At 40.0% G+C, this 20394-nt stretch overlaps 1 protein-coding gene across 6 annotated transcripts in view; it reads right to left on the bottom strand.

The window, feature by feature from the left end:
• Nucleotides 1-1296: 1296 nt before the first annotated feature.
• Nucleotides 1297-20394, bottom strand: part of LOC108274682 (dpy-19 like 4) — a 28157-nt gene continuing 9059 nt past the window's right edge. For 5 of the 6 annotated variants that reach the window (XM_053685752.1, XM_053685751.1, XM_053685756.1 and 2 more), the window contains 16 exons: nucleotides 18688-18778; nucleotides 17481-17602; nucleotides 17101-17246; nucleotides 15861-15984; nucleotides 15488-15622; nucleotides 15250-15381; nucleotides 14153-14254; nucleotides 10916-10989; nucleotides 10604-10762; nucleotides 10052-10171; nucleotides 9413-9533; nucleotides 8478-8534; nucleotides 8171-8253; nucleotides 7517-7649; nucleotides 6284-6442; nucleotides 1297-4389 (listed from right to left, as the gene is read on the bottom strand). In XM_053685752.1, the coding sequence (XP_053541727.1) occupies nucleotides 4225-4389; nucleotides 6284-6442; nucleotides 7517-7649; nucleotides 8171-8253; nucleotides 8478-8534; nucleotides 9413-9533; nucleotides 10052-10171; nucleotides 10604-10762; nucleotides 10916-10989; nucleotides 14153-14254; nucleotides 15250-15381; nucleotides 15488-15622; nucleotides 15861-15984; nucleotides 17101-17246; nucleotides 17481-17602; nucleotides 18688-18778 (1923 nt within the window). In that variant the 3' untranslated portion in view covers nucleotides 1297-4224. The remainder of the gene's footprint in view (nucleotides 4390-6283; nucleotides 6443-7516; nucleotides 7650-8170; nucleotides 8254-8477; nucleotides 8535-9412; nucleotides 9534-10051; nucleotides 10172-10603; nucleotides 10763-10915; nucleotides 10990-14152; nucleotides 14255-15249; nucleotides 15382-15487; nucleotides 15623-15860; nucleotides 15985-17100; nucleotides 17247-17480; nucleotides 17603-18687; nucleotides 18779-20394) is intronic. The other variant, XM_053685753.1, reaches the window with a different exon arrangement.

The raw sequence follows: 20394 nt of genomic DNA on the forward strand, positions 1-20394 counted from the left end.
CCATCACTGCCCCACTCTTCTTTGTGTAGTCTCTTCACTGCTCCATTCTCCTCTGTACAGTGCCCTCACTGGCCCCCCTCTCCTCCGTGCAGTCTCCTCACTGCCCCACTCTTCTCTGCAGTCCCCTCACTGCCCATCAGCCCCACTCTTCTCTGTGTGGTCCCATCACTGCGCCACTCTCCTCTGTGGTCCCCTCACTGGCCCACTCTCCCCTGTGCAGTGCCCTCAGTGGCCCACTCTTCTCTGTGCTGATCCTCACTGGCCCACTCTCGTCCCTGCAGTCCCCTCACTTCCCCCTCTCCTCTTTGCAGTCCCATCACTGCTCCACTCTTCTCTTCACTGCTCCATTCTCCTCCGTGCATTCCCCTCACTGCCCAGCATCGCCACTCTCCTTTGTGCAGTCCCCTCACTGCCCTACTCACCTCTGTGCAGTGCACTCACTGCCCCACACTCCCCTCTGCCCCACTCTCCTCCAGGCAGTCCACTCTCTGCCCCACTCTCTCCATACCCTCACTGCCCTACACTCCACTGTACAGTACCCTCTCTGCCCCACTCTCCTCTGTGCAGTCCTCTCAATGCTCCACTCTCCTCTTTGCAGTGCACTCATTGCCCCACACTCCCTTCTGCCCCACTCTCCTCCAGGCAGTCCCCTCTCTGCCCCACTCTCTCCATACACTCACTGCCCCACTCTCCTCTGTGCAGTCCTCTCGACGCCCCACAATTCTTCATTAGCCCAAATAAACTGGATTTTTAAAAACTGCACTGTCTAATGTAAGATACCTAAAACGGTGCTACAGGGAGACAGGAAGGACAGTTGATCGTCCTTGCACTGGAAAATTACATGTAACCTTGTCTCCCCTCAGACGTGATCAAGAACTTGTAAATGCCTTGATGGAAGAGTGGGGTAACATCTCACAGCAAGAACTGACAAATCTGGTGCAGTCCATGACGATGAGATGCAATGTAGTCCCCCCCCCCCGTTCAGGGACTCCTTCCATAAATTTTAAATAAATATCTCCATACAGAAAGCTTCACCATATCATTGTCTTTTTCTCGGTTGAATAACAAAGCCTTTTGTTGCAAACCATTTAATATTAGTTTTAGATTATGCCACTTGACTGCCGAACAAGTTACTATAGAAGCAATAACGCATCAAAACGAGTATTGTTTATATAAACTTGTGGCACGACTGTCAAAGCTGCTGTTACAGATCATTCAATCAACATATTCTGACCAATCAAATATGAGAACTCAACAGCGTTGTGGTGTAAGATAAACTAAAACAGATCACAGGAGTACAGAAGAATACAAAGACTGTATTTAACAGAATCAGATCATTTCATATTGTACAGTATAAGACATGAGTCAGAGCATCAGCTTAAATTTACTGATGTGTGCTTTCACATGACTATGTACAGTTAACAAATTATTAATTTTTTTAATCACATGATCACGCATGGATGAGGAAAAGCATTTTACCAACAGCAGCAGGAGGGCACGTAATTGCAACGAAGCACTTTTCCCCAGTGAACACCGGCTAGACTGATACAATACAATCATGTTCTGAGGATGAGTTTGGATGGTAAATGCAGGTGAAACAGGAAACATGAAACTATAATAAACATGGGAAAAAACGAAAATTAAAAAGGCACAAACAAGATGACATCATACATAAATAACTTACCTAGTTTCATCATCTGCATAGACTGGTGATTACAAACATGCCAAATCAAAAGCCTTTTTTAACTTAGACTTGCAATATTAAAATTCATATAGAAAAATAATAAAATAATAGAACAGGTGAAGGAGACTCTATAATTTTTTTTTTTAAAGCACAGACATGAAACACAGTGATAAAATGTGTCACGAAAGCTCATTAATCCAAGCTACTGCAGATGTGCAATTCTCTATCAGCTATTCATCAGCTTCATCATTACAGGGTCCTGGGAAACATACATGTTATCTGCTGATATGGATAAATGAAAAGTTCCCGTCTCTAAGAACCTTATTTCATTCATTACAGAAACACCAGCATTCACATTCATGTCCATTCAATTCAACTGAGTGAACTGAGCAAAAGTTTTGAGCAGATGCCAACTAAATGTAATGGAAACAATTGGAAACTTTTTTTTTTTTTCACGGCAGTCATGGCAGTCTATTTCTCCACGCTTATCCCAACACTGTTTTTTTAAAACACTTTGTTAGAAAATAGTACTGTAAATCATACTGTATTGCATCATTTCCCATTGAAACACCTCTTAATTATATTGCATTAAAATGTTGGCTGCTTTAAAGAATTACTGTTACTATTGTTTTTAATCCAGTCTCCATTGATCATATCTGTAGCATACAAAAAACTAAATAGGAAAAAAAAAAAGGCCAAGAACATTTACTACAAACTCACCTAATAAAGGAAGCTTAATGGCAGATGATAGGGAATCGATGCACGTTTAGGAGATTTATTTATTATTTTGTTTTTGTAAAACGTAAAAAAAAAAAAAAGGTTTTTGTAAAGAATTGTTCAAGATGTTTGCAAATGGATCTGTATAATTCATCCTTTCTGAGATGGAACTACTTTAATGCAACAACACTACATTTTTCTTTGTCGTCAATGTGTAATGTAATGGTAGAAACCTTGATATTGTATTATTTGGTCACATATTTATATTGACTTCTATTCATTTCAAAAGATTATTTATTTATCCAAAGCAATTTACAGTTAAGCTGAGCAATGTACGGTTAAGGGACTTGCTTGATGGCTTAGCCAGACCCTTAACCACTGAGCCACTTGCCTATTTTTCAAATGTTTAATCGACAAAAGTGCCATTAAACTTCCATTAAGTACGTTTCCTACAAGTCATTTGCACTTGTATCCGTCAGCAGTAAAAAGGTCTGCATGGTCACAATGCATTGTCTTGAAACGCTGAACAAAGTTGTACAGCAGAAAGAACAAGAAGGAAAAAAAAAAAATGAAAGTGGTCTCAGGTTAATGTATGGGTTTTCCCAACATGTTGACAACATTATTAGCCATAACAAGAGCTTAGAACGTTCCTTCTCTCTAAGTCATATGTGAGACATGATACAGTGTTTAAACATGAAAAGAGAATGCAAATTCCATTTTTATGGCAGTCACAGAGCCAGCCTGCACTACCCATGATTCCCTTTCATACCACAACTCCCCCACTCACTGGTGGCCATCTTTTTGGAAGGTCTTTTCAGAGCCTGACAGCAACAAAAAGCTTTCGAACACTGCCACCACAGGGCTGTGCATTCACCACAAAAAGCTCGGAGGCAGCACTACAGATTCTGAACAGGTCCTGTGACTGGACCCCTGAACAGATCTGTGACACAAACACACACACACAAAACGCAGTACTAAATGTCACTGTGCATAACTGCAATGTGATAAATGAACCATTTTAAAATCCATTCTCCAACGCCTCGTATGATTTCTAGCCCCAAGGTACGGGGTGTCAGACGATCAGAAACACAGCTACGGAAGGGGACGATGGAATTTACTCTAGACATTGGTATTGGAATTCAGTAACAAGGGTGACTTGGTATCTGCCAGTACCGAAAGGGATGACGGGGTTGACTGTATAGACATTGGAAATGGAAATGGGATGAAGGAGTTGACTTTGTAGACTTTGGGGTTGGAAGTGGAAAATGGGGTTAGCTGTGTAAGCATTGGGATTGGAAAGGAATGAGAGTTGACTGTGTAGACATTGGGACTGAAAGGGGATGAAGGAGATGACCGTGTAGACATTGGGCTTGGAAGGGGACAACAGAGTTGATTTGGTTCCTGTTACTATTGAAAGGGGGCAACTGATTTGAATTGGTAGCTGTGGGAATTTAAAGAAGATGCCAGTGTTGACACTGTAGACAATAGTATTGGAAGGGAATGACAAAGTAAACTCTATAGACATTGGTATTTGGAGGGGACAATTGAACTGATTTGGCAGCTGTCAGTTTTGGGAGGGGATGACGGAGTTGACTCTGTATTCGTTGGTACTGAAGGGGGATGATGTAGTTGACTCGGTATTCATCAGTATTGGCGAAGATGATGGAGCTGACTCTGTATTTACCAGTACCGGGGAAGATGATGGAGTTGACTCTGTATTCATCAGTACTGGAGACGATGATGGAGTTGACTGTGTATTCATCAGTATTGATGACAGCAGATGTCAGTATTGGGAGGAGATGATGGAGTGGACTCAGCAGATGTCAGTATTGGAAGGAGATGACCGAGTTCACTTTGTAGACATGGTACGAGCGGTTCCAGAACACTCGCGTGAAGTAGTTGGTGTATGGAGAGTAGTTCATTTTGATCTCGTGACAGAACCTCCCATGCTTGGAGAAAGTGTACATTTCCCCGTTGTCATACACCACCTAGCAGAGAACGGGGAAATAACATACAACAAAACATTTTTTTTTAAAGATCTATAAGAAAGGCTTCCAGGACAAAACAGCCTAGGCACCCAAAACTTTTTTTTCTCTTATTAAGGCATCAGTTTATTGGGGTAGCTTTAAAGTGTTTTCTAACTTGCATATTCATTCAATCTGCATGCCTTTTTTGTGGAACCACCATGTCAAGCAATTAATTAGTATAATTAATTATAATAATGTACTGTACACATGTATAGTAGAAGGTGACCTTACAAATGGATATAAAAAGTCTACATACCCCTGTTAAAATGGCAGGTTTTTGTGATATAAAAAATGAAACCAAGATAAATAAGGTCAGAACTTTTTCCACCTTCAATATGAAATTATAATGTATAACAATTAAGTGAAAAACAATCAAAACATTTTTAGGGAAAAATAGGACAATTAAAAAAGTTACAATAACCTGGTTGCATAAGTGTGCACACCCTTTTTTATAACTGGGGATGTGACTGTGTTCATAATGACCCAATCACATTCAATCTCATGTTCAAAAGTAATTATCCTACAGCTGTCATCACATAAAATGATTCTGATTAACCGCAAATAAAGTTCAGTTGTTTCTGTAGGATTTTCTTCACATCTTCTTGGTTTCATCCGACCGCTGAAGCCATGATCTACAAAGAGATTACAAAGCATGTACGATATCCCACTTGTTGAAAAAACTGATCAGGAGATAAAAGAATAAAAGAAACAAAAAACATGAGATGTCCCATGGAACACCTTGAAGGCAATCAACAACAAGTGGAGAAAATGGTGCACCACAGTGACCTTACCAAAAAAATCTTTGTTGCTCCAAAATTTACAAAAGGACAAGACAAAAACTTACCTGGGAGGCTGTGAAGAGACCTACTGCAACATTAAAGGAGCTACAGAAATATCTGACAAGTACTGATTACTCTCTGCATGTGACGATATTCTCTCGTATTCTTCACATGTCTCGGCTATGGGGTTGGGCAGCTAGACAGAAGCCCTTTCTCACAAAAAAATATCCAAGCTGAACTAAAATAACCCCAAACAATGTGGCAAAATGTGTTATGGTCTAATGAGACCAATTCCAAAAGGTAAAATAATTCCATAATAATTTTTTTTTTAAAAGCACATCACCAAAAGAACACCATACCCACGGTGAAGCATGGTGGAGGCAGCATCATGCTTTAGGGCTGCTTTTCTTCAGCCAGAACTGGGGCTTTTATCAAGATGTGGGGGATCATGAATAGCTACAAATACCAGTTGATTTTAGTGCAAAACTTTCAGGGGTCTGCTAGTAAGCTGAAAATGAAAAGGAATTTCACCTTTCAGCACAATAATGACCCAAAGCAAATATTCAAATCAACAAAGGAATGGCTTAACCAAAAGAAGTTTTTTTTTTTGAGTCCAGACCTGAATCCACCTAAAAATCTGTGGGGTGACCTGAAGTGGGCTGTCCACAGGAGACGCCCTTACAGTTTGATGGCTCTAGAGCATTTTTGCAAGAAAGAGCGGGGAAATATTGCTAAGTTGAGATGTGCCACACGGAGAGTCTCTTACCCAGAAAGACTGAGCGGTGTAATAAAATCAAAAGGTGTTTCAACAAAGTATTAGTTTAGGGGTGTGTGCACTTAAGCAACTAAATTATTAAGTTTTTAATTTTTCTTTTTTCCCCCCCTAAAAAAAAAAGTTTCTGATTGTCTTTCACTTTATTTGTATACTTGTATACACATTGAAGGTGAGAAAATATCTGATAAAATGTATCTTAGTTTCCTTCTTTTACTTTACAAAAACCTGCCATTTTAACACGAGTGTATAGACTTTTTATATCTACTGTAAGTGTGTGGTGCAGGCATGTAATTTGACCCACGTGGCCATTTGCATAGTCGAGCAGGTCTTTGATCCTGCAGCCTCTGACAGGACTCATCTCGTTACATAGCTCCTCTTCGATGATGACGTAACTTGCCTTCTGAGCTGTCAACAGCTTATAGACGTCCTCGGCAGAGCGCATGGCATACACCTGATACGTCTGCAACAAATCACACACCACATAACACACACAGGAAAAATAAAAGGGCAAACCTTCCCAAAATGGCATTAGTCAAACGAAATGCCATCACTACTTAGAAACTGTTCTACCCTCACCCTCATTCGCTCTCTCTTTCACGGCAATCGCTAATCCAATTTTTCCACATGGAGCTAGCTGACTCATGTTACTCGTGAATACACAGCATAATTATTTCCACAAACAAAAGCATATGCTAAGATAACCTCAAATATGATAATGTTCAGTCCAAGTTTTGTAATATGTTCAGTCCAAGTTTTGTTATAATCTCCCTTCTAATTCTGTGCATTTCTGACTGAAATGCACTTTTATGTCTTAATTCTACAAGTTGCTTTATGATCAGCCTCATTTTAATACCATAATAAGGGGGAGGGGTGAGATATTAAAATTAGGTATTAAAATCAGGCTGATCACAAAGCGACTGTATGTAGAATTAGTGGTTAGCACGTTTGCCTCACACCTCTGGGGTTGGGGGTTCAAATCCCACCTACGCCTTGTGTGCTTGGAGTTTGCATGTTCTCCTCCGTTTACTCCGATTTGCTCCCCCAGTCCATAGACATGCGCTGTAGGCTGTGTGTGCGATTGTGCAATGTGATGGGTCGGCACCCCGCCCAGGGTGTCTCCCACCATACGCCCCGAGTCCCCTGGGATAGGCTCCGTGCTCCCCACAACCCTTTGTGGGATAAGCGGCATGGAAAAATGGATGGATGAATGGAATAAGGGTTGATTTCATTTCAGTGGTTGAGCATGTTCAGGCAACCCACCGTCGATCTAAAAACAGCGCTCCTATTTGGCGGGGCTTTACAACTGTGTGTGTCTGTGTGTGTGTGTGCGCGTGCCTCTCTCCACCCTGACTTTTATTCACAAAGCAACAAGGAAATGCTCCATGAATACTAGCCCATGTGACATTCAAGTGAAGGCCTGTTAAATGCCTCCTGAATCAGCAGATGGAACAACAAGAGAGAGAGAGAGAGAGAGAGAGAGAGAGAGAGAGAGAGAGAGAGAGAGAGAGAGAGAGAGAGTGAGAAGTGCACTCACACTCTCAGTCCTCTGCAGCAGGCTGAGATCTGCGTACAGTGGGAGACTGGTGACCGGCCATCCTGTGCACACCTTCACCATTCCTGACAGTGCAGGACTTGCAGCAAACACAGCCGAGAGCGGAGCCTGACTCCTAAGACAGAGAGAGAGAGAGAGAGAGAGAGAGAGAGAGAGAGAGAGAGAGAGAGAGAGAGAGAGAGAGATACCTATGTACAGTTAGAACTACTTACTCATCTAGATTTAGATTAGTCTAGATTTACCTCTGACTGTTAAGAGTTCTGACACTGGACAACAGTCACATACATTTTAAATCTGTTTATGCATCCACAAAATGAATCTGGGTTTGTGTATTTTTTTAAAAAAAAGAAAAAAACAACTTTTCAGAATGAGTGTATTATTATACACCTTGCATCTGCACTACTCTCGGAACTGCTGTTATAGAACCTGATCAGAAAGGAAGCACAACTGGGCATGCAGTTACAGGAAAATCAATCACAGGATAATATGATGCTATTATTCAAATCTCAGTCGTGCTTCCAACACTTGATAGGCTTGATAGTCATTTGGCCTGACTTATTCCCCTTTCGAAATTTTCTCACACACTTGCACGGTAAGAGCTGTTCTAAAAAGGATAAGTGAATATTAAACACTCACCTAATCCAGTTCATGAGCTCCACTGTATCAGGATCATAAAACTCTTGTACCTCTGTAAGCTCTGACAGCACACGTGGGAAATGCTGGCGAGAAAATAAAAAACAGCACTTTTACACAAACAGAAACACACATAAAACTTCAGTTTAGTTCCCATCAGGGATTAATAAAGTAGATCGATCCATATGGCACTCCATCTAAAGCTAAACTAGTGTTTATTTATTATACGCTAAAATCAGCATGTGAACAGTTCCTGATTCTGAATGTTTTAACTCTACATTTAGTGCAGATCAATAAGACACAAGCTCACCTCTCTCCATAAACTGAAACCAATGATGGTCGGTACTGCAGTGCTCAGTATTAGTGCCTAATGAAAGATAGAAAATTTCCAATCAGCTCCATCCATACTTCTATCAATCAAACCACCTACCAAAGTCTCATTCATACATAACATTAATCAGACAACCACCAATGAATCCATACATTTCATCCATCTATCCATCCATCCAACAACCAATTAATCAACTTCCACCTAAGCATGCATATTTCCATCGATCAAAGATAATTATACACACAACCATCTATCCATCCTAACCATCCACCTAACCATCTATCCATTCACACCCATCAAATCTACCTACTCAAATTTCATCCATCCATACAAATTACCCACACAACCATTAATCCTTGCAACCATCCATATATCCACCTACCCAAACTTTCCATCCAACTATCTACCCGTTTACCCTACCATAAATCTCAGTCAGCCATCCATCCATCCAATTATTGTGCACTCAACCATCCCTACACCAAACATCTAACAATCAACCCATCCTTCCAATTATTCAACTATTTATCCACCCACCTATCAATTCAGCCCTCCATCCATTCACACAACTATCCAACCATTAACACAACCAATACCCTTCCACCCACCTTTCTAAACCATGCACCTAACCAGCTATCTATCCTCCTATATGGGCAGTGGTGGCTTAGCGGTTAAGGCTCTGGGTTACTGATTGGAAGATTGGGAGTTCAAGCCACAGCACTGCCAAACTGCCACTGTTGGGCCCTTGAGCAAGGCCCTTAACCCACTCTGCTCCAGGGGTGCCGTATCATGGCTGACCCTGCACTCTGACCCCAGCTTCCTGACAGGAATTTCTACTGTATATGTGACCAATCAAGACTCATTATTTATCCACCTTCCACCCAACCATCCATCCTCACAACCATCCATCCACTCACCAGCACTACAGGATGGACAGACTTGAGTCTGACCCATCTGAACACAGTCATCCAGAGCTGCGGTGAACACACTCCAAATGCAGTGAACATACACACGTATGGGGTCCAAAGATACTTCATCCTACAGTACAGTGGAGAGAAAGCAAAATGATCAAACACAGAGACGAGCAAGTTTTTCCTCATGTTTCAAATTAATTAAATTCCAACCAATGAACTTTGTCCAACTTTAGTCAATGCACAAATTTCCCGGTATGTTTTTTTTTTCAGCCTTTTTGCAGGGTATACTGAGCTGTGAATAGAAATTCAGTCATTTCGCTGGTGTAATCATGGACTGGCTGTGATTTCACAGAGTTCAGTGTGCTGCCTGACCCAGACCTCGGGCATGAATCATGAGGAGACCGACGGCATGAAAAACTGATAAAAAGATTGACCACCATTCAAGAACACTGCTCTTCCATAGAATGCATCATGGACGTGAATGTACCATAAGTGCAACAGGCCAGGATATGTTCAGTAACAGGAAAAGGAGAATCTGAACACAGTGCTAAAAGTGGTGTGTTTTATTACTGTAGCACAGAGCAGCCGAGAGCTCAGGTAACTATTTAGAATCAACGAATAGTAATAGTGATGTGTAAATACCCCTGAAACATCATGGCGAGAGCTCCGAACAGCAGTGTGTGGAACACGTGGTAGATCACCTCCGGCCGCTCGCCGATCCGCCCGTCCTCCATCTGCACGCTGCCCGTCGTACGCTCACCACTGCATACACAACAGCACTGTATTTATTAAAAGGTGTGCAGTATATAATTTTTTAGGGCACTCCTAACACACAGTCTTTTACGGTTATAACAAAACCCTGATTCTGGCTCAATTTGTACACATGTAAAATCCTTTATGCTACATATGCAAATTAAGTCCTTTCTGTGTTTGTTATTATCGGAAATGAATCAGTGAGGGGTTGGTGTGATCCAGGCCAAAGTAAAGCATGGTTACTGCGGATTCCTTTCCTACCACAGCAAACTGACAACACTATCAATGTTCTCATTTACTAAAGAACAAGATGTGTGTGTCTTACAGAATACACTCCTCCACAACTCTCCATAGAAAACTCTGTGAGGGTGTTGACGTTTTATGCCAGGTTAAATCATACGTTTAATATGTGAGGGTTTAAGATTAATGTGCTGAGCATACCTGAGTCTCCTGTAGGTTGTCTGCATGATTGACAGCACACAGATGAGCAGCACGAGCAAATAAAAAGGCAGGACAGATGTCTGTGTGAGGCGCAGGAAGAAGTCCTGTCCCGGAGCCTGGAAACCATCCTCACACAGCAGCAGGTTCGGTATAAACTCTCTAAAAGAAAAAAAAAAAAAACAGACACACACACGCACCACATGCACACACAGACACAACAGACACACACAAACAACAAGCAAAACACACTCTATTAATTGCAGTAAAGCACCATTTATTAAGAAATAAGAGAGTCTGGATCTTTGTACTTACGTTGTCGAGTTCAGTCCGAATCTGACCTCCAGGAATTTCAGTATGTAGTCACTCTGATTGACTGGAAAGATTCTCTAGAAAGAAAAAAAAAAAAAAAAACGAAACAGAAGTAAATGATCTAAAAGTAGAAAACATTCAAGTTTGCAGGGGTTTGCCTCGCACCTCCAGGGTCGGGGGTTCGAATCCCAGCTCCACCCTGTGTGTGCACAGAGTTGCATGTTCTCTCCATGCTTCGGGGGTTTCCTCCCGATACTCCGGTTCGCTCCCCCAGTCCAAAGACATGCGTCGTTTGTTGATTGGCATTTCCAAATTGTCCATAGTGTGTGAATGTGTGTGCAATTATCTAGAGTGTCCTCCGGCTTGTGCCCCGAGTCCCCTGGGATAGGCTCCAGAAAACAGATGGATGGATGGATGGATTCGAGTTGGCAGTATACTGCAAGCAAAAAAATTTTTATTTATGTAAGAAAGTTAGCTCCAAACATCTTTTGTTGTGATACCTCTCTGTGTCTGTGAGTGAGCCAAATACAACATGGCTGCTTACATCACTGAACAGTGTGTTGGTTTCATTTCTGTGACCGCTTGCAGTTTGTAGAAGAGACAGTATGAACACGTTCAAGGAAAAACCTCAATCACACCATCGGCAAAACTAAAGCTAATACAGTGGGGGGAATAAGTATTAGATGCATCAACATTATTTTCAGTAAATATATTTCCAATGAGGCTGTTCACATGAAATCTTCTCCAAAGATCAGTATTAAGGGAAGTAGTAGCTCAGTGGTTAGGATGTTGGACTTCTGATCGGAAGGTTGTGAGTTCAAATACCAGCAACACCAAGCTGCCACTGCTGGGAGCAAGGCCCTTAACCCACAATTGCTCAGTTGTATAATAAATAAATAAATAAATAAATAAACAAAGACAATTGTAAGTCGCTCTGGATAAAGGCCTCTGCCAAATGCCATAAATGTAAACTCAAGAATATAAAGAATATACAAATATAAAGAAATCCAAACATTAAATTCCATAAATAAAGTTATGTGGAATGACATGGAAAAAAAGTATTGAACACGCTAACTGTAATTTATTTAATACTTGGTGGAGAAGCCTTTGTTTGTAACGACAGCTTCAAGACGCTTCCTGTATGAAGAAATTAATGGGCCGCAGTATTCAGGTGTGATTTTTGGCCCATTCTTCTAAGCATACTGTCTCTAAATCTTGTTCAATTGGATTCGAGTCAGGTGATTGACTGGACCATTCTAACACCTCGATTTTTTTTCTCTGAAACCAATTGAGAGTTTCCTTTGCTGTATGCTTTGGATCATTGTCCTGCTGGAAGTCCACCCACATCTCATCTTCATCATCCTGGTGGATGGCAGCAGATTCTTCTCAAGAATCTCCCGGTAAAGGGTTCCATTCATCGTTCCTTCAATTATGTGAAGTCTGCCAGTACCATGTGATGAAAAACAGCCCCACACCATGATGCCTCCACCTCAAACTTCACTGTTGGTGTAGTGTTTTTAGGGTGATGTGCAGTGCCATTTCTTCTCCAAACATGGTGTGTAGTATGACAGACAAGAAGTTCAATTTTGCTCTCGTCTGACCAGACTACACTCTCCCAGTATTTCATAGGCTTGTCCAAATGACTTGTAGCAAACTTTAAACGAGCTTCGACATGCCTTTTCTTTAGTAATGGAGTCTTGTGGGGTGAGCGTGAACAGTGGAGTGCATTGCAATGTGCAAAACAATGTTTCTTGTGTGACACCTTGGTAACGAAAAGCCTTTTTATAGACCATCAATTTACTAACCCAGCTGATATTAATTTGCACAGATAGGAGGTATAATTACTTACAGATTTCAACTGGTTCCTTGCCTTGGAGAACTGCTTTTTCTTAGCGTGTTCAATACTTTTTTCCTGTGTCATTCCACTTTATTACACATAACTTCATTTATTGACTTTAATGTTGTGAATTCTTTATATTTCCAGATTTCTTGAGTTAATACTGATGTCTGGTGAAAATTTCATGTGAATAGACTCATCGGAAATATATTTACTGAAAAAAAATGTTGACGCATTCAATACTCATTTCCCCCATTGTACATCTCTCTGCCTCTTTCATTGCTGATAATATTTTTTAAATAGCTGGCAGTTTTACAGGGTGGCCAGGCAAGCTACTAAAGCGTCTCCAAATCTCCAAAACTGGCCCATTTCTAACCCTATACACTGATTTGAAGCTGTAAAAGCATGACTAATACTGCAAAATGTATCATTATATTTAGAAGTAATGCAGGATCACATGCCAATATACAATTTCCATAAATAATTCTTTCACCAAATCTCCTAAAACTTCCTGTATTATTATAATTATTATTATTATTATTATTATTATTATTATCCACCCATCCATCCACCCATCTTCTATACCGCTTATCCTTTTTCATGGTCGCGGGATTATTATTATTATCATTATTATAAACCAAAAGTAAAGAAGAGACAGGCTGCTGTTTGACAGGGTTGCCAGGTTCGCCACTGGAGCATCCCAGAAATCAGATTTTAAACCTTATACACTGATTTCAAAATCTAAAATCATGGCTTGTATTGACAAATGCATTGTAATATGTATTATGTACTGTATTGCCATAAATAGTTTATTCACCAAGAGGCTGATAATTTGTATGTTTGTACAGATTTTTTTTATAAATAAGGAACAGCTATGAGATCGAGGGAACTGATTCACTGACTCACAACACAATACATTCATAATGTAATGTGCAGAAGGACTAGGTGATGGTTAAACATAATTAGAACTATACATTTTGTTAAAAAACAAAAATCAAGATCTTGCTGTTTTTCTTATTTGTAAGTAATTGTAATTAAAATGTAAATATAAGGATAATTTCATAAGCTCTCTAGTTCTCTATCCAAAAAAAGATTAGCACTGATTACATGTTGGATATCATTGATGGTTGATCACATCATCCTATCACCAGCACTAATGAACAAGCTGCTAAGTATATATCGTGTACCCATAACTCATGGCCAGACAAAACTTATCGCAGAAGAGCTGGCAACGGCACTGAATGTCTCAGAAATGCGTACAGCAAATTCTTTTCACTTAAACCAACGATTGAGTGGTTGGAGATGCTTCACTTAGTTTTAGTTATTTAAAATACACCCACAGCCTCACCGTCCATGTTACCACTTCTTGTGTAATTTAATCTGTTTCAGTTGCTGCGTCTGACCTGAATCAGGTAGTTGAAGGTGATGCTTGCGGTGAAGACCAAGTACAGGTGCAGCACGATCTTCATCAGTCTCGCCACCAGCGGACCCATCTTCATTTTTTGCTAAAAAAAATGTATAAAAAATATCTTCTGAATAATAATCAATAAAGAACATACAAAGAATCCTCTAAATCCATTTAGCCGTACTGAACTTTGTTGTCAACACTTGTGTTCATAAATTTACATAACCCTTGCAGAATCTGCAAAATGTTTTTAAAAAAAAAATATTTTAACTTTAAAAAGAGAGAGATCATTAAAATTGCATTTAGTGCTGCCCTGAATCAGCTATTTCACATAACAGATGTTACATAAAGTCCACAAGACACAATAATAACTGAATTTACACAAATGAACCATTTCAAAAGTTTACATACGCTTGATTAGTAATACTATGTGTCGTTATCTGGATGATCAACGACTGTGTTTATGTTTTGTGATAATTGTTCATGAGTCCCTTGTTTGTCCTGAGCAGTTAAACTGCCCACTGTTCTTCAGAAAAATCCTCCAGTTCCTGCACATTTTTGCTTTTCCAGCATCTTCTGCATATTTGAGCCCTTTCCAACAGTGTTTATATGATGTTGAGATCCATCTTTTCACACTGAGGACGACTGAGGGACTCGTACACGACTATTACAAAAGGTGCAAACATTCACTGATGCACAAGAAGGCAACACGATACATCAAGAGCCAGGGGGGTGTAAACTTTTGAACAGGATGATTGTTGTAAACTGTTATACTATATGTAAACATCTGTTATGTGAAATAGTGTATTCAGGGCAGTACTAAATAAAAAACAAAATGTCATTTTAATGATCTCTCTTTTAAAAAAAATAAATGATTAGCAATTTGGAAATTCTGCAAGGCGTATGTAAATTAATAAAAATATATTCATTATATAATTAATCAATCGGAATGAAAACCCTTTATATGACACAATGACATGATTGTGGTATTTTTATAGGATGTAACTTTGCTTGATTTGTTCGTTGTAATGGTGGAAACGAATCAGGAGTGAGTGAGATCTATAATCATGGTCTTTTTGTTGTTGATTATTGTACCTGCAAGTATTTGGCCAGCATGTTGGCTACAAGCAGACTGAGCAGGGGACAGGAAAGCAGACTAGGCTTCTGATACTGCAGAATGTAGGCCAATAACAGAGAGCTCAGGTACACCTTATGGACGTCCGCTGTCTGTGGAAAAAAAAAAGAGAAAATATCCATTATTGAAGTCATATGAATAATAAATAAAAAACATTGGAATAGTAGAATATAGCATCAAAGAAGTGTGTGTGTGTGCCTTGCGTGCTGGTACGAGGTCGAAGCAGTCCAGTAGTAAGAGCGCAAGTCCCTGTACAAACAGTATGTAGTGGCTGTGCTCCCACATCACTATGAACGTGAACGTCGTCACACTCATTAGCAGGTAACAGAACATCTGAAACACACACACACACACACACACACACACACACACACGTTACCCAACCTACAACCGTCCACACTTTGTAGAGTTAAAGGACTTAAACTCTAAATAACACAACTGAATACAATGCAACACTTACAGAAGTGTGCTTTATTACACAATGTTTTATTTAAGCAAACAGGAAATTATGAAGTACTAATGCTTTCTCTCTCAGTGCTGTCTGCCTCTGTGTGTATCGATGTCTTCACACCTCTGTGGCAGAGCTGATGTTGTTGCTCAGGAAGCCGGTTAAAGCAGCTATCTGGCAGGAGAAGTACGGGAGAGCCCAGTTATCCCTCAGAGGAATGCCGTAGTCCACTTTAGTCGTGTCCGGCCTGAAACGTACAACCGATCAGAGAAAACGTGACGGTCAAGTTAGAGAACACACTTGCATTAAGATAAATAAAATCACCTGATAGCTCTATCACACACCTGACACTGACGCTCATTCGAATTACACTGTGCTATTTTTTAATAATAATTTTTTTAAAATTGCTTTTATTTCATTGTGCTTGTTTTAAAAGGTATAATCAGTTATTTTACCTAAAGGTAATCAATGAAACTCCAAAAACACCCCAAAAAATTAACATCCAAACAACTCAAGCCTTTCCCTTCAGTGTTCCTCCAAAGCCACGCCCCAAAAACAAGTGCAAATGAGTCGCTGAGGTTAGAACCAGCAAGCTACATGATTGACAGGTGAGAGGAAAATTGATTGGTTGGATGTTTCCAAAGTTTCAGGCTCCACAGGGACCAGAGTTTCACCTCTGAGCTGACAATTTATTGATTTTATACAAAATAAAAATAAATCGTTCTGACTTTTTTGTGCTGATTTTTGCTGATCTCACCTTTAATGCATCGTTTACATTTATGCTGCATTTCTCTTATTAGTATAATTTTTTTTTTTTAGGTTTTATTCCGTTCTTAGTTTTGGAACTCGTCACTATTTTATTTATTTCACCAATTATTACAAGGAAAGTGTTCTGGCCTTAAATTGCTGTGTTCACCTTTAATGCATCTTTTACATTTAACTATAATGTTCTTTAATTTCTTTCTTAGGTCTTATTTCTGTTTATTTGTCACTATTTTGTTTATATTCGTTTATTTCACCAAATATTACAAAAAACGTTCTGACCTGAAATTTCTGATCTCACCTTTAATCTTTAATGGCTCTTTGTGGCACAGTTCCCACCATGTCTATTAACTTCACATCTGCTTAAACTTTCCCTAAATTACACATTATTATGAAAAATCCCCCCCCCCCAAAAAACGATGTTTTGATTCGCTGCTCCTGAAAACAAGCTCTATTTAAAAGAAAAATGACCTCTATAAGATCGTTGTGATGAATGGTCACGGCGATGAGTTTTTATCCAAATCACTACTGACAGCATAGAGTCAGCAGCATGACAGTGCAGATTTGGGGTTAATTGATGTGTTTCCTGTGAGAGTCTGACCTGTTAATGATGAACCAGGCCACTGCCAGCATCCCAGCCACCCAAGTGCCACTCATCACCCAGCTGCAAATAAACAGAGCTGTCACGTAGACGGCCTGCAGCGCAAACACCACGCCGATGTAGAAATAAACCGGCTCGATGGAGTCCTGCAGCACAGAGAGAGAACCTGAAAGCACATTCCTTTCTCTCATTTTCTCTCTCACACACAAACACACACAAATACATACACATACAGACACACACACATACATACACTTATGCACACACACACACCGCTCTACCATACACCTATTTTTTTTAGCTTTTATCATTAGTTTGATTAGAGACAGAATTCAGGTTAGGGAACGTTTGATCCTGGTCTGATCTCAGTCTGATCTCACCTGACTGCCGCTCAGTTTGTACAGTAGGCTGCTAAGGAGCTCTGGGTAGAGAGACAGCTGCTCCACTGCATTAATGGTCTGACCAGATACAGTCCTGTTATCCCGCATCAGCTCATACACACCTGTACACACACACACACACACACAAACACACATCAAGATCAGACCTTAGTACAGTATACTCCTCTGTCTGTCTCTTTCAGTCTAGGCTTGTCTTTCTCGCTCAGACTATGTCTTTATCTCTTCACATCTCTTCCTCCCGCTCTAGCTCTCTTTATGTCTCTATGTCTCTCTCTCTGACTCTGTCGTGTCCACCTCTCATTCTCTGTCCTTCTTTTCCCTATGTCTCACTCTCCATCCCACTCTTCACATCTCCCCCTCTGTTGCGCTCTATCTGTTTCTTTCTGTCTCTAGATCTATCTGTCTCTGTCTGTGGTTATTTCTAATTCTCTCTCTCACTGACCATCTCTCTCTCTACATCTTTATCTCTCCCTCTGCTGTTCTGTTGGTCTCTCTTGCTCTGTCCCTCTTTCCCTGTCTCTCTCAGCCTGTTTTTTTTTTCCTTTATCTGTATCCATCTCTGTCTCTGTCAATCGGTGTTCCTCTCTCGGTCCGTCTTTCTCCCTGTGTCTCACTTTCCAGCCCTTTCCCTCTTCAGATCTCTCTCTTTCCCCCCACTGTCTCTCTCTCTCTCTGATCTTGTCTTTCAGTCTGTCCCTCTCGCTGATGTCAGACATGTTACAGAAGTGAGAGAGATTAACTTGAATATGCGGACATACACTGAGTTTTATTAAACAGTACAATATATTTAATCAAAGTTGGACAAAATGCCTTTCATTTCTATAGTAGCCAGTGTTTACTGTCATGTGACCAGCAGCTTATAATAAATAGCAAATGTGAAGATGAGAGTACGGCTGAAAACAAAAGTTTGCACACCCTTACTATAAAGTGATGAAACCCAACAAGACGATTCAAGCGAGTTCAGTTTCACACTCGCTTATCATCAGAACAAGTAACACAACAAGTATCAACGTGTGAATATTAAAACATTAACAGCGCAGCAATGTGTGGAAGATGTGGCCTTGTTTCGCATGTCTCTAAAAACCTTTTCATGTCTCTGAGAGGGGTACAAAATTTTGCACCCCATAGTGTTTACTCATATTTAAGATACTGGGCTGGGAATGGAATCCCAAAAGAGTTGCGTTACCCTTCTCAAAGGACGAGGCGAACAGCATGTGTTTGTAGTAGTAGTAATAAAGACCACTGCCTCCCTGGAAGGTGATCTCTCTCTCCAGTTCCTGAGGAGGAAAAGAAAAACATCACAAGCCCATCAACCCACAATAACCACATGTACCTCTTACTGGTCTATCCTAACTTTCAGATTTAAACCTGTTTTAAACTGTTACCATTTTTTCTTTTCCAATATATATAACCAGTATATAAGTGAATCAGCCAATATCGATACATATCTGATATTGTTTCTTTAACAACTGTTTTTTTTTTTTTTTTTTTTTAAATCTGAAGCATGTAAAAAAAAATACAGAAAAAAACATGACTAACAAAACTGGAGCTTTCACAACAAAAATCACTTACACTGCAAATGTAATAAACATAATAAAGTAAAAAATATATACATAAAATTTAAACCGTTGGAACAGCAAGGCTAATTCTTTTTTTTTTTTTGGATTTTTTGTTTGATTGATGAGAATTGTTTGATATCCATGAGATCAGAATGTTTTTGTGATTTTTTTAAACAAAAGATCAAAAGGTTAAACAACACAGACAATTTTTCACAGCCTTCTCAGCTCATATTTACCAAGGGTGCCAATATTAGTGGAGGACACTGTATGTAAACGTGTTAAACGACATCGAACATTTTGTATCAGACCACCCAAATTGTAGGTGAGCAAAAATACTGCAGCATGTGACTGACAGGTGCTGCTTGTTACCCAGGTGTGTCCTGTTAGATTGATTATTTAAACCATAAATAGCTCTGAACATCTACTCTTGGTTTTAGCCTTCAGTTTCTCCTGTGAAGACTGCGTTTGTTGTTAAAAAGGATAAACCAACATGAAGATCAGAGAGCTGTCTATGGGAGAAAAGCGAGCCATTTTGAAGCTGAGAAAAGAGGGAAAAATCAGTCAGAGGCACTGCACAAACATTGGGCATAGCCAATACAACAATTTGGAAGGTCCTGAAAAAGAAAGAAACCACTGGTGTACTGAGTAACAGACACTGAATGGTACAACCAAGGAAAACAACAGCTGATGACAGAAACATTGTGAGAGCTGTGAAGAAAACCCCACAAAATAACAGTCAGTAACATCAACAACAACCTCCTGAGGGTTATTGAGGAACTGTAAATATAGTAAAAATCAGTCCTAATTAAAATAATCTTTTCCAAATTCCAAAGTTTTACATTTGTTACAAAATCTGATCAAATTCATTCTTTTTTGCTCTCTTAAATCCGAGTAACTATATTTTCCCGGTATGGGTCTGACTGCTGTGTGCTTTAGCAAAATCTGGCTGAAAATCGGACAGCGTAAAGCTAGCTTCAAAAATCCCTCCATGATGAGATCATAATGACATTAAAAAAAACCAGCTCTTCACTTCTACACACTCTGTCTGCTCCAAGTATTTCTCTCCAGCCAGTCTCCATGGCAACGTCCTATATTTCCATACCCAAAAGATACAGATTTCTACACAGCCTGATATTATGGTCTCAGGTTACAACTGTCAGATATCACAGCAGTGGCAGTGCAAGGGTTAATGGATCTGGTCAGAGAAACTGCTGGAATATTGTGGGATTGTTTTTAGCCTAACAGTTTTCTCTGAACATCCTGTAGCAGAACTGCGACTGAAAATAACAATGTTCTCCATTTGGCATCTCTGCCATTACGTTTCTTGTGACAGC

Source organism: Ictalurus punctatus, chromosome 14, assembly GCF_001660625.3.
Source record: "Ictalurus punctatus breed USDA103 chromosome 14, Coco_2.0, whole genome shotgun sequence".
Classification (NCBI taxonomy): domain Eukaryota; kingdom Metazoa; phylum Chordata; class Actinopteri; order Siluriformes; family Ictaluridae; genus Ictalurus; species Ictalurus punctatus.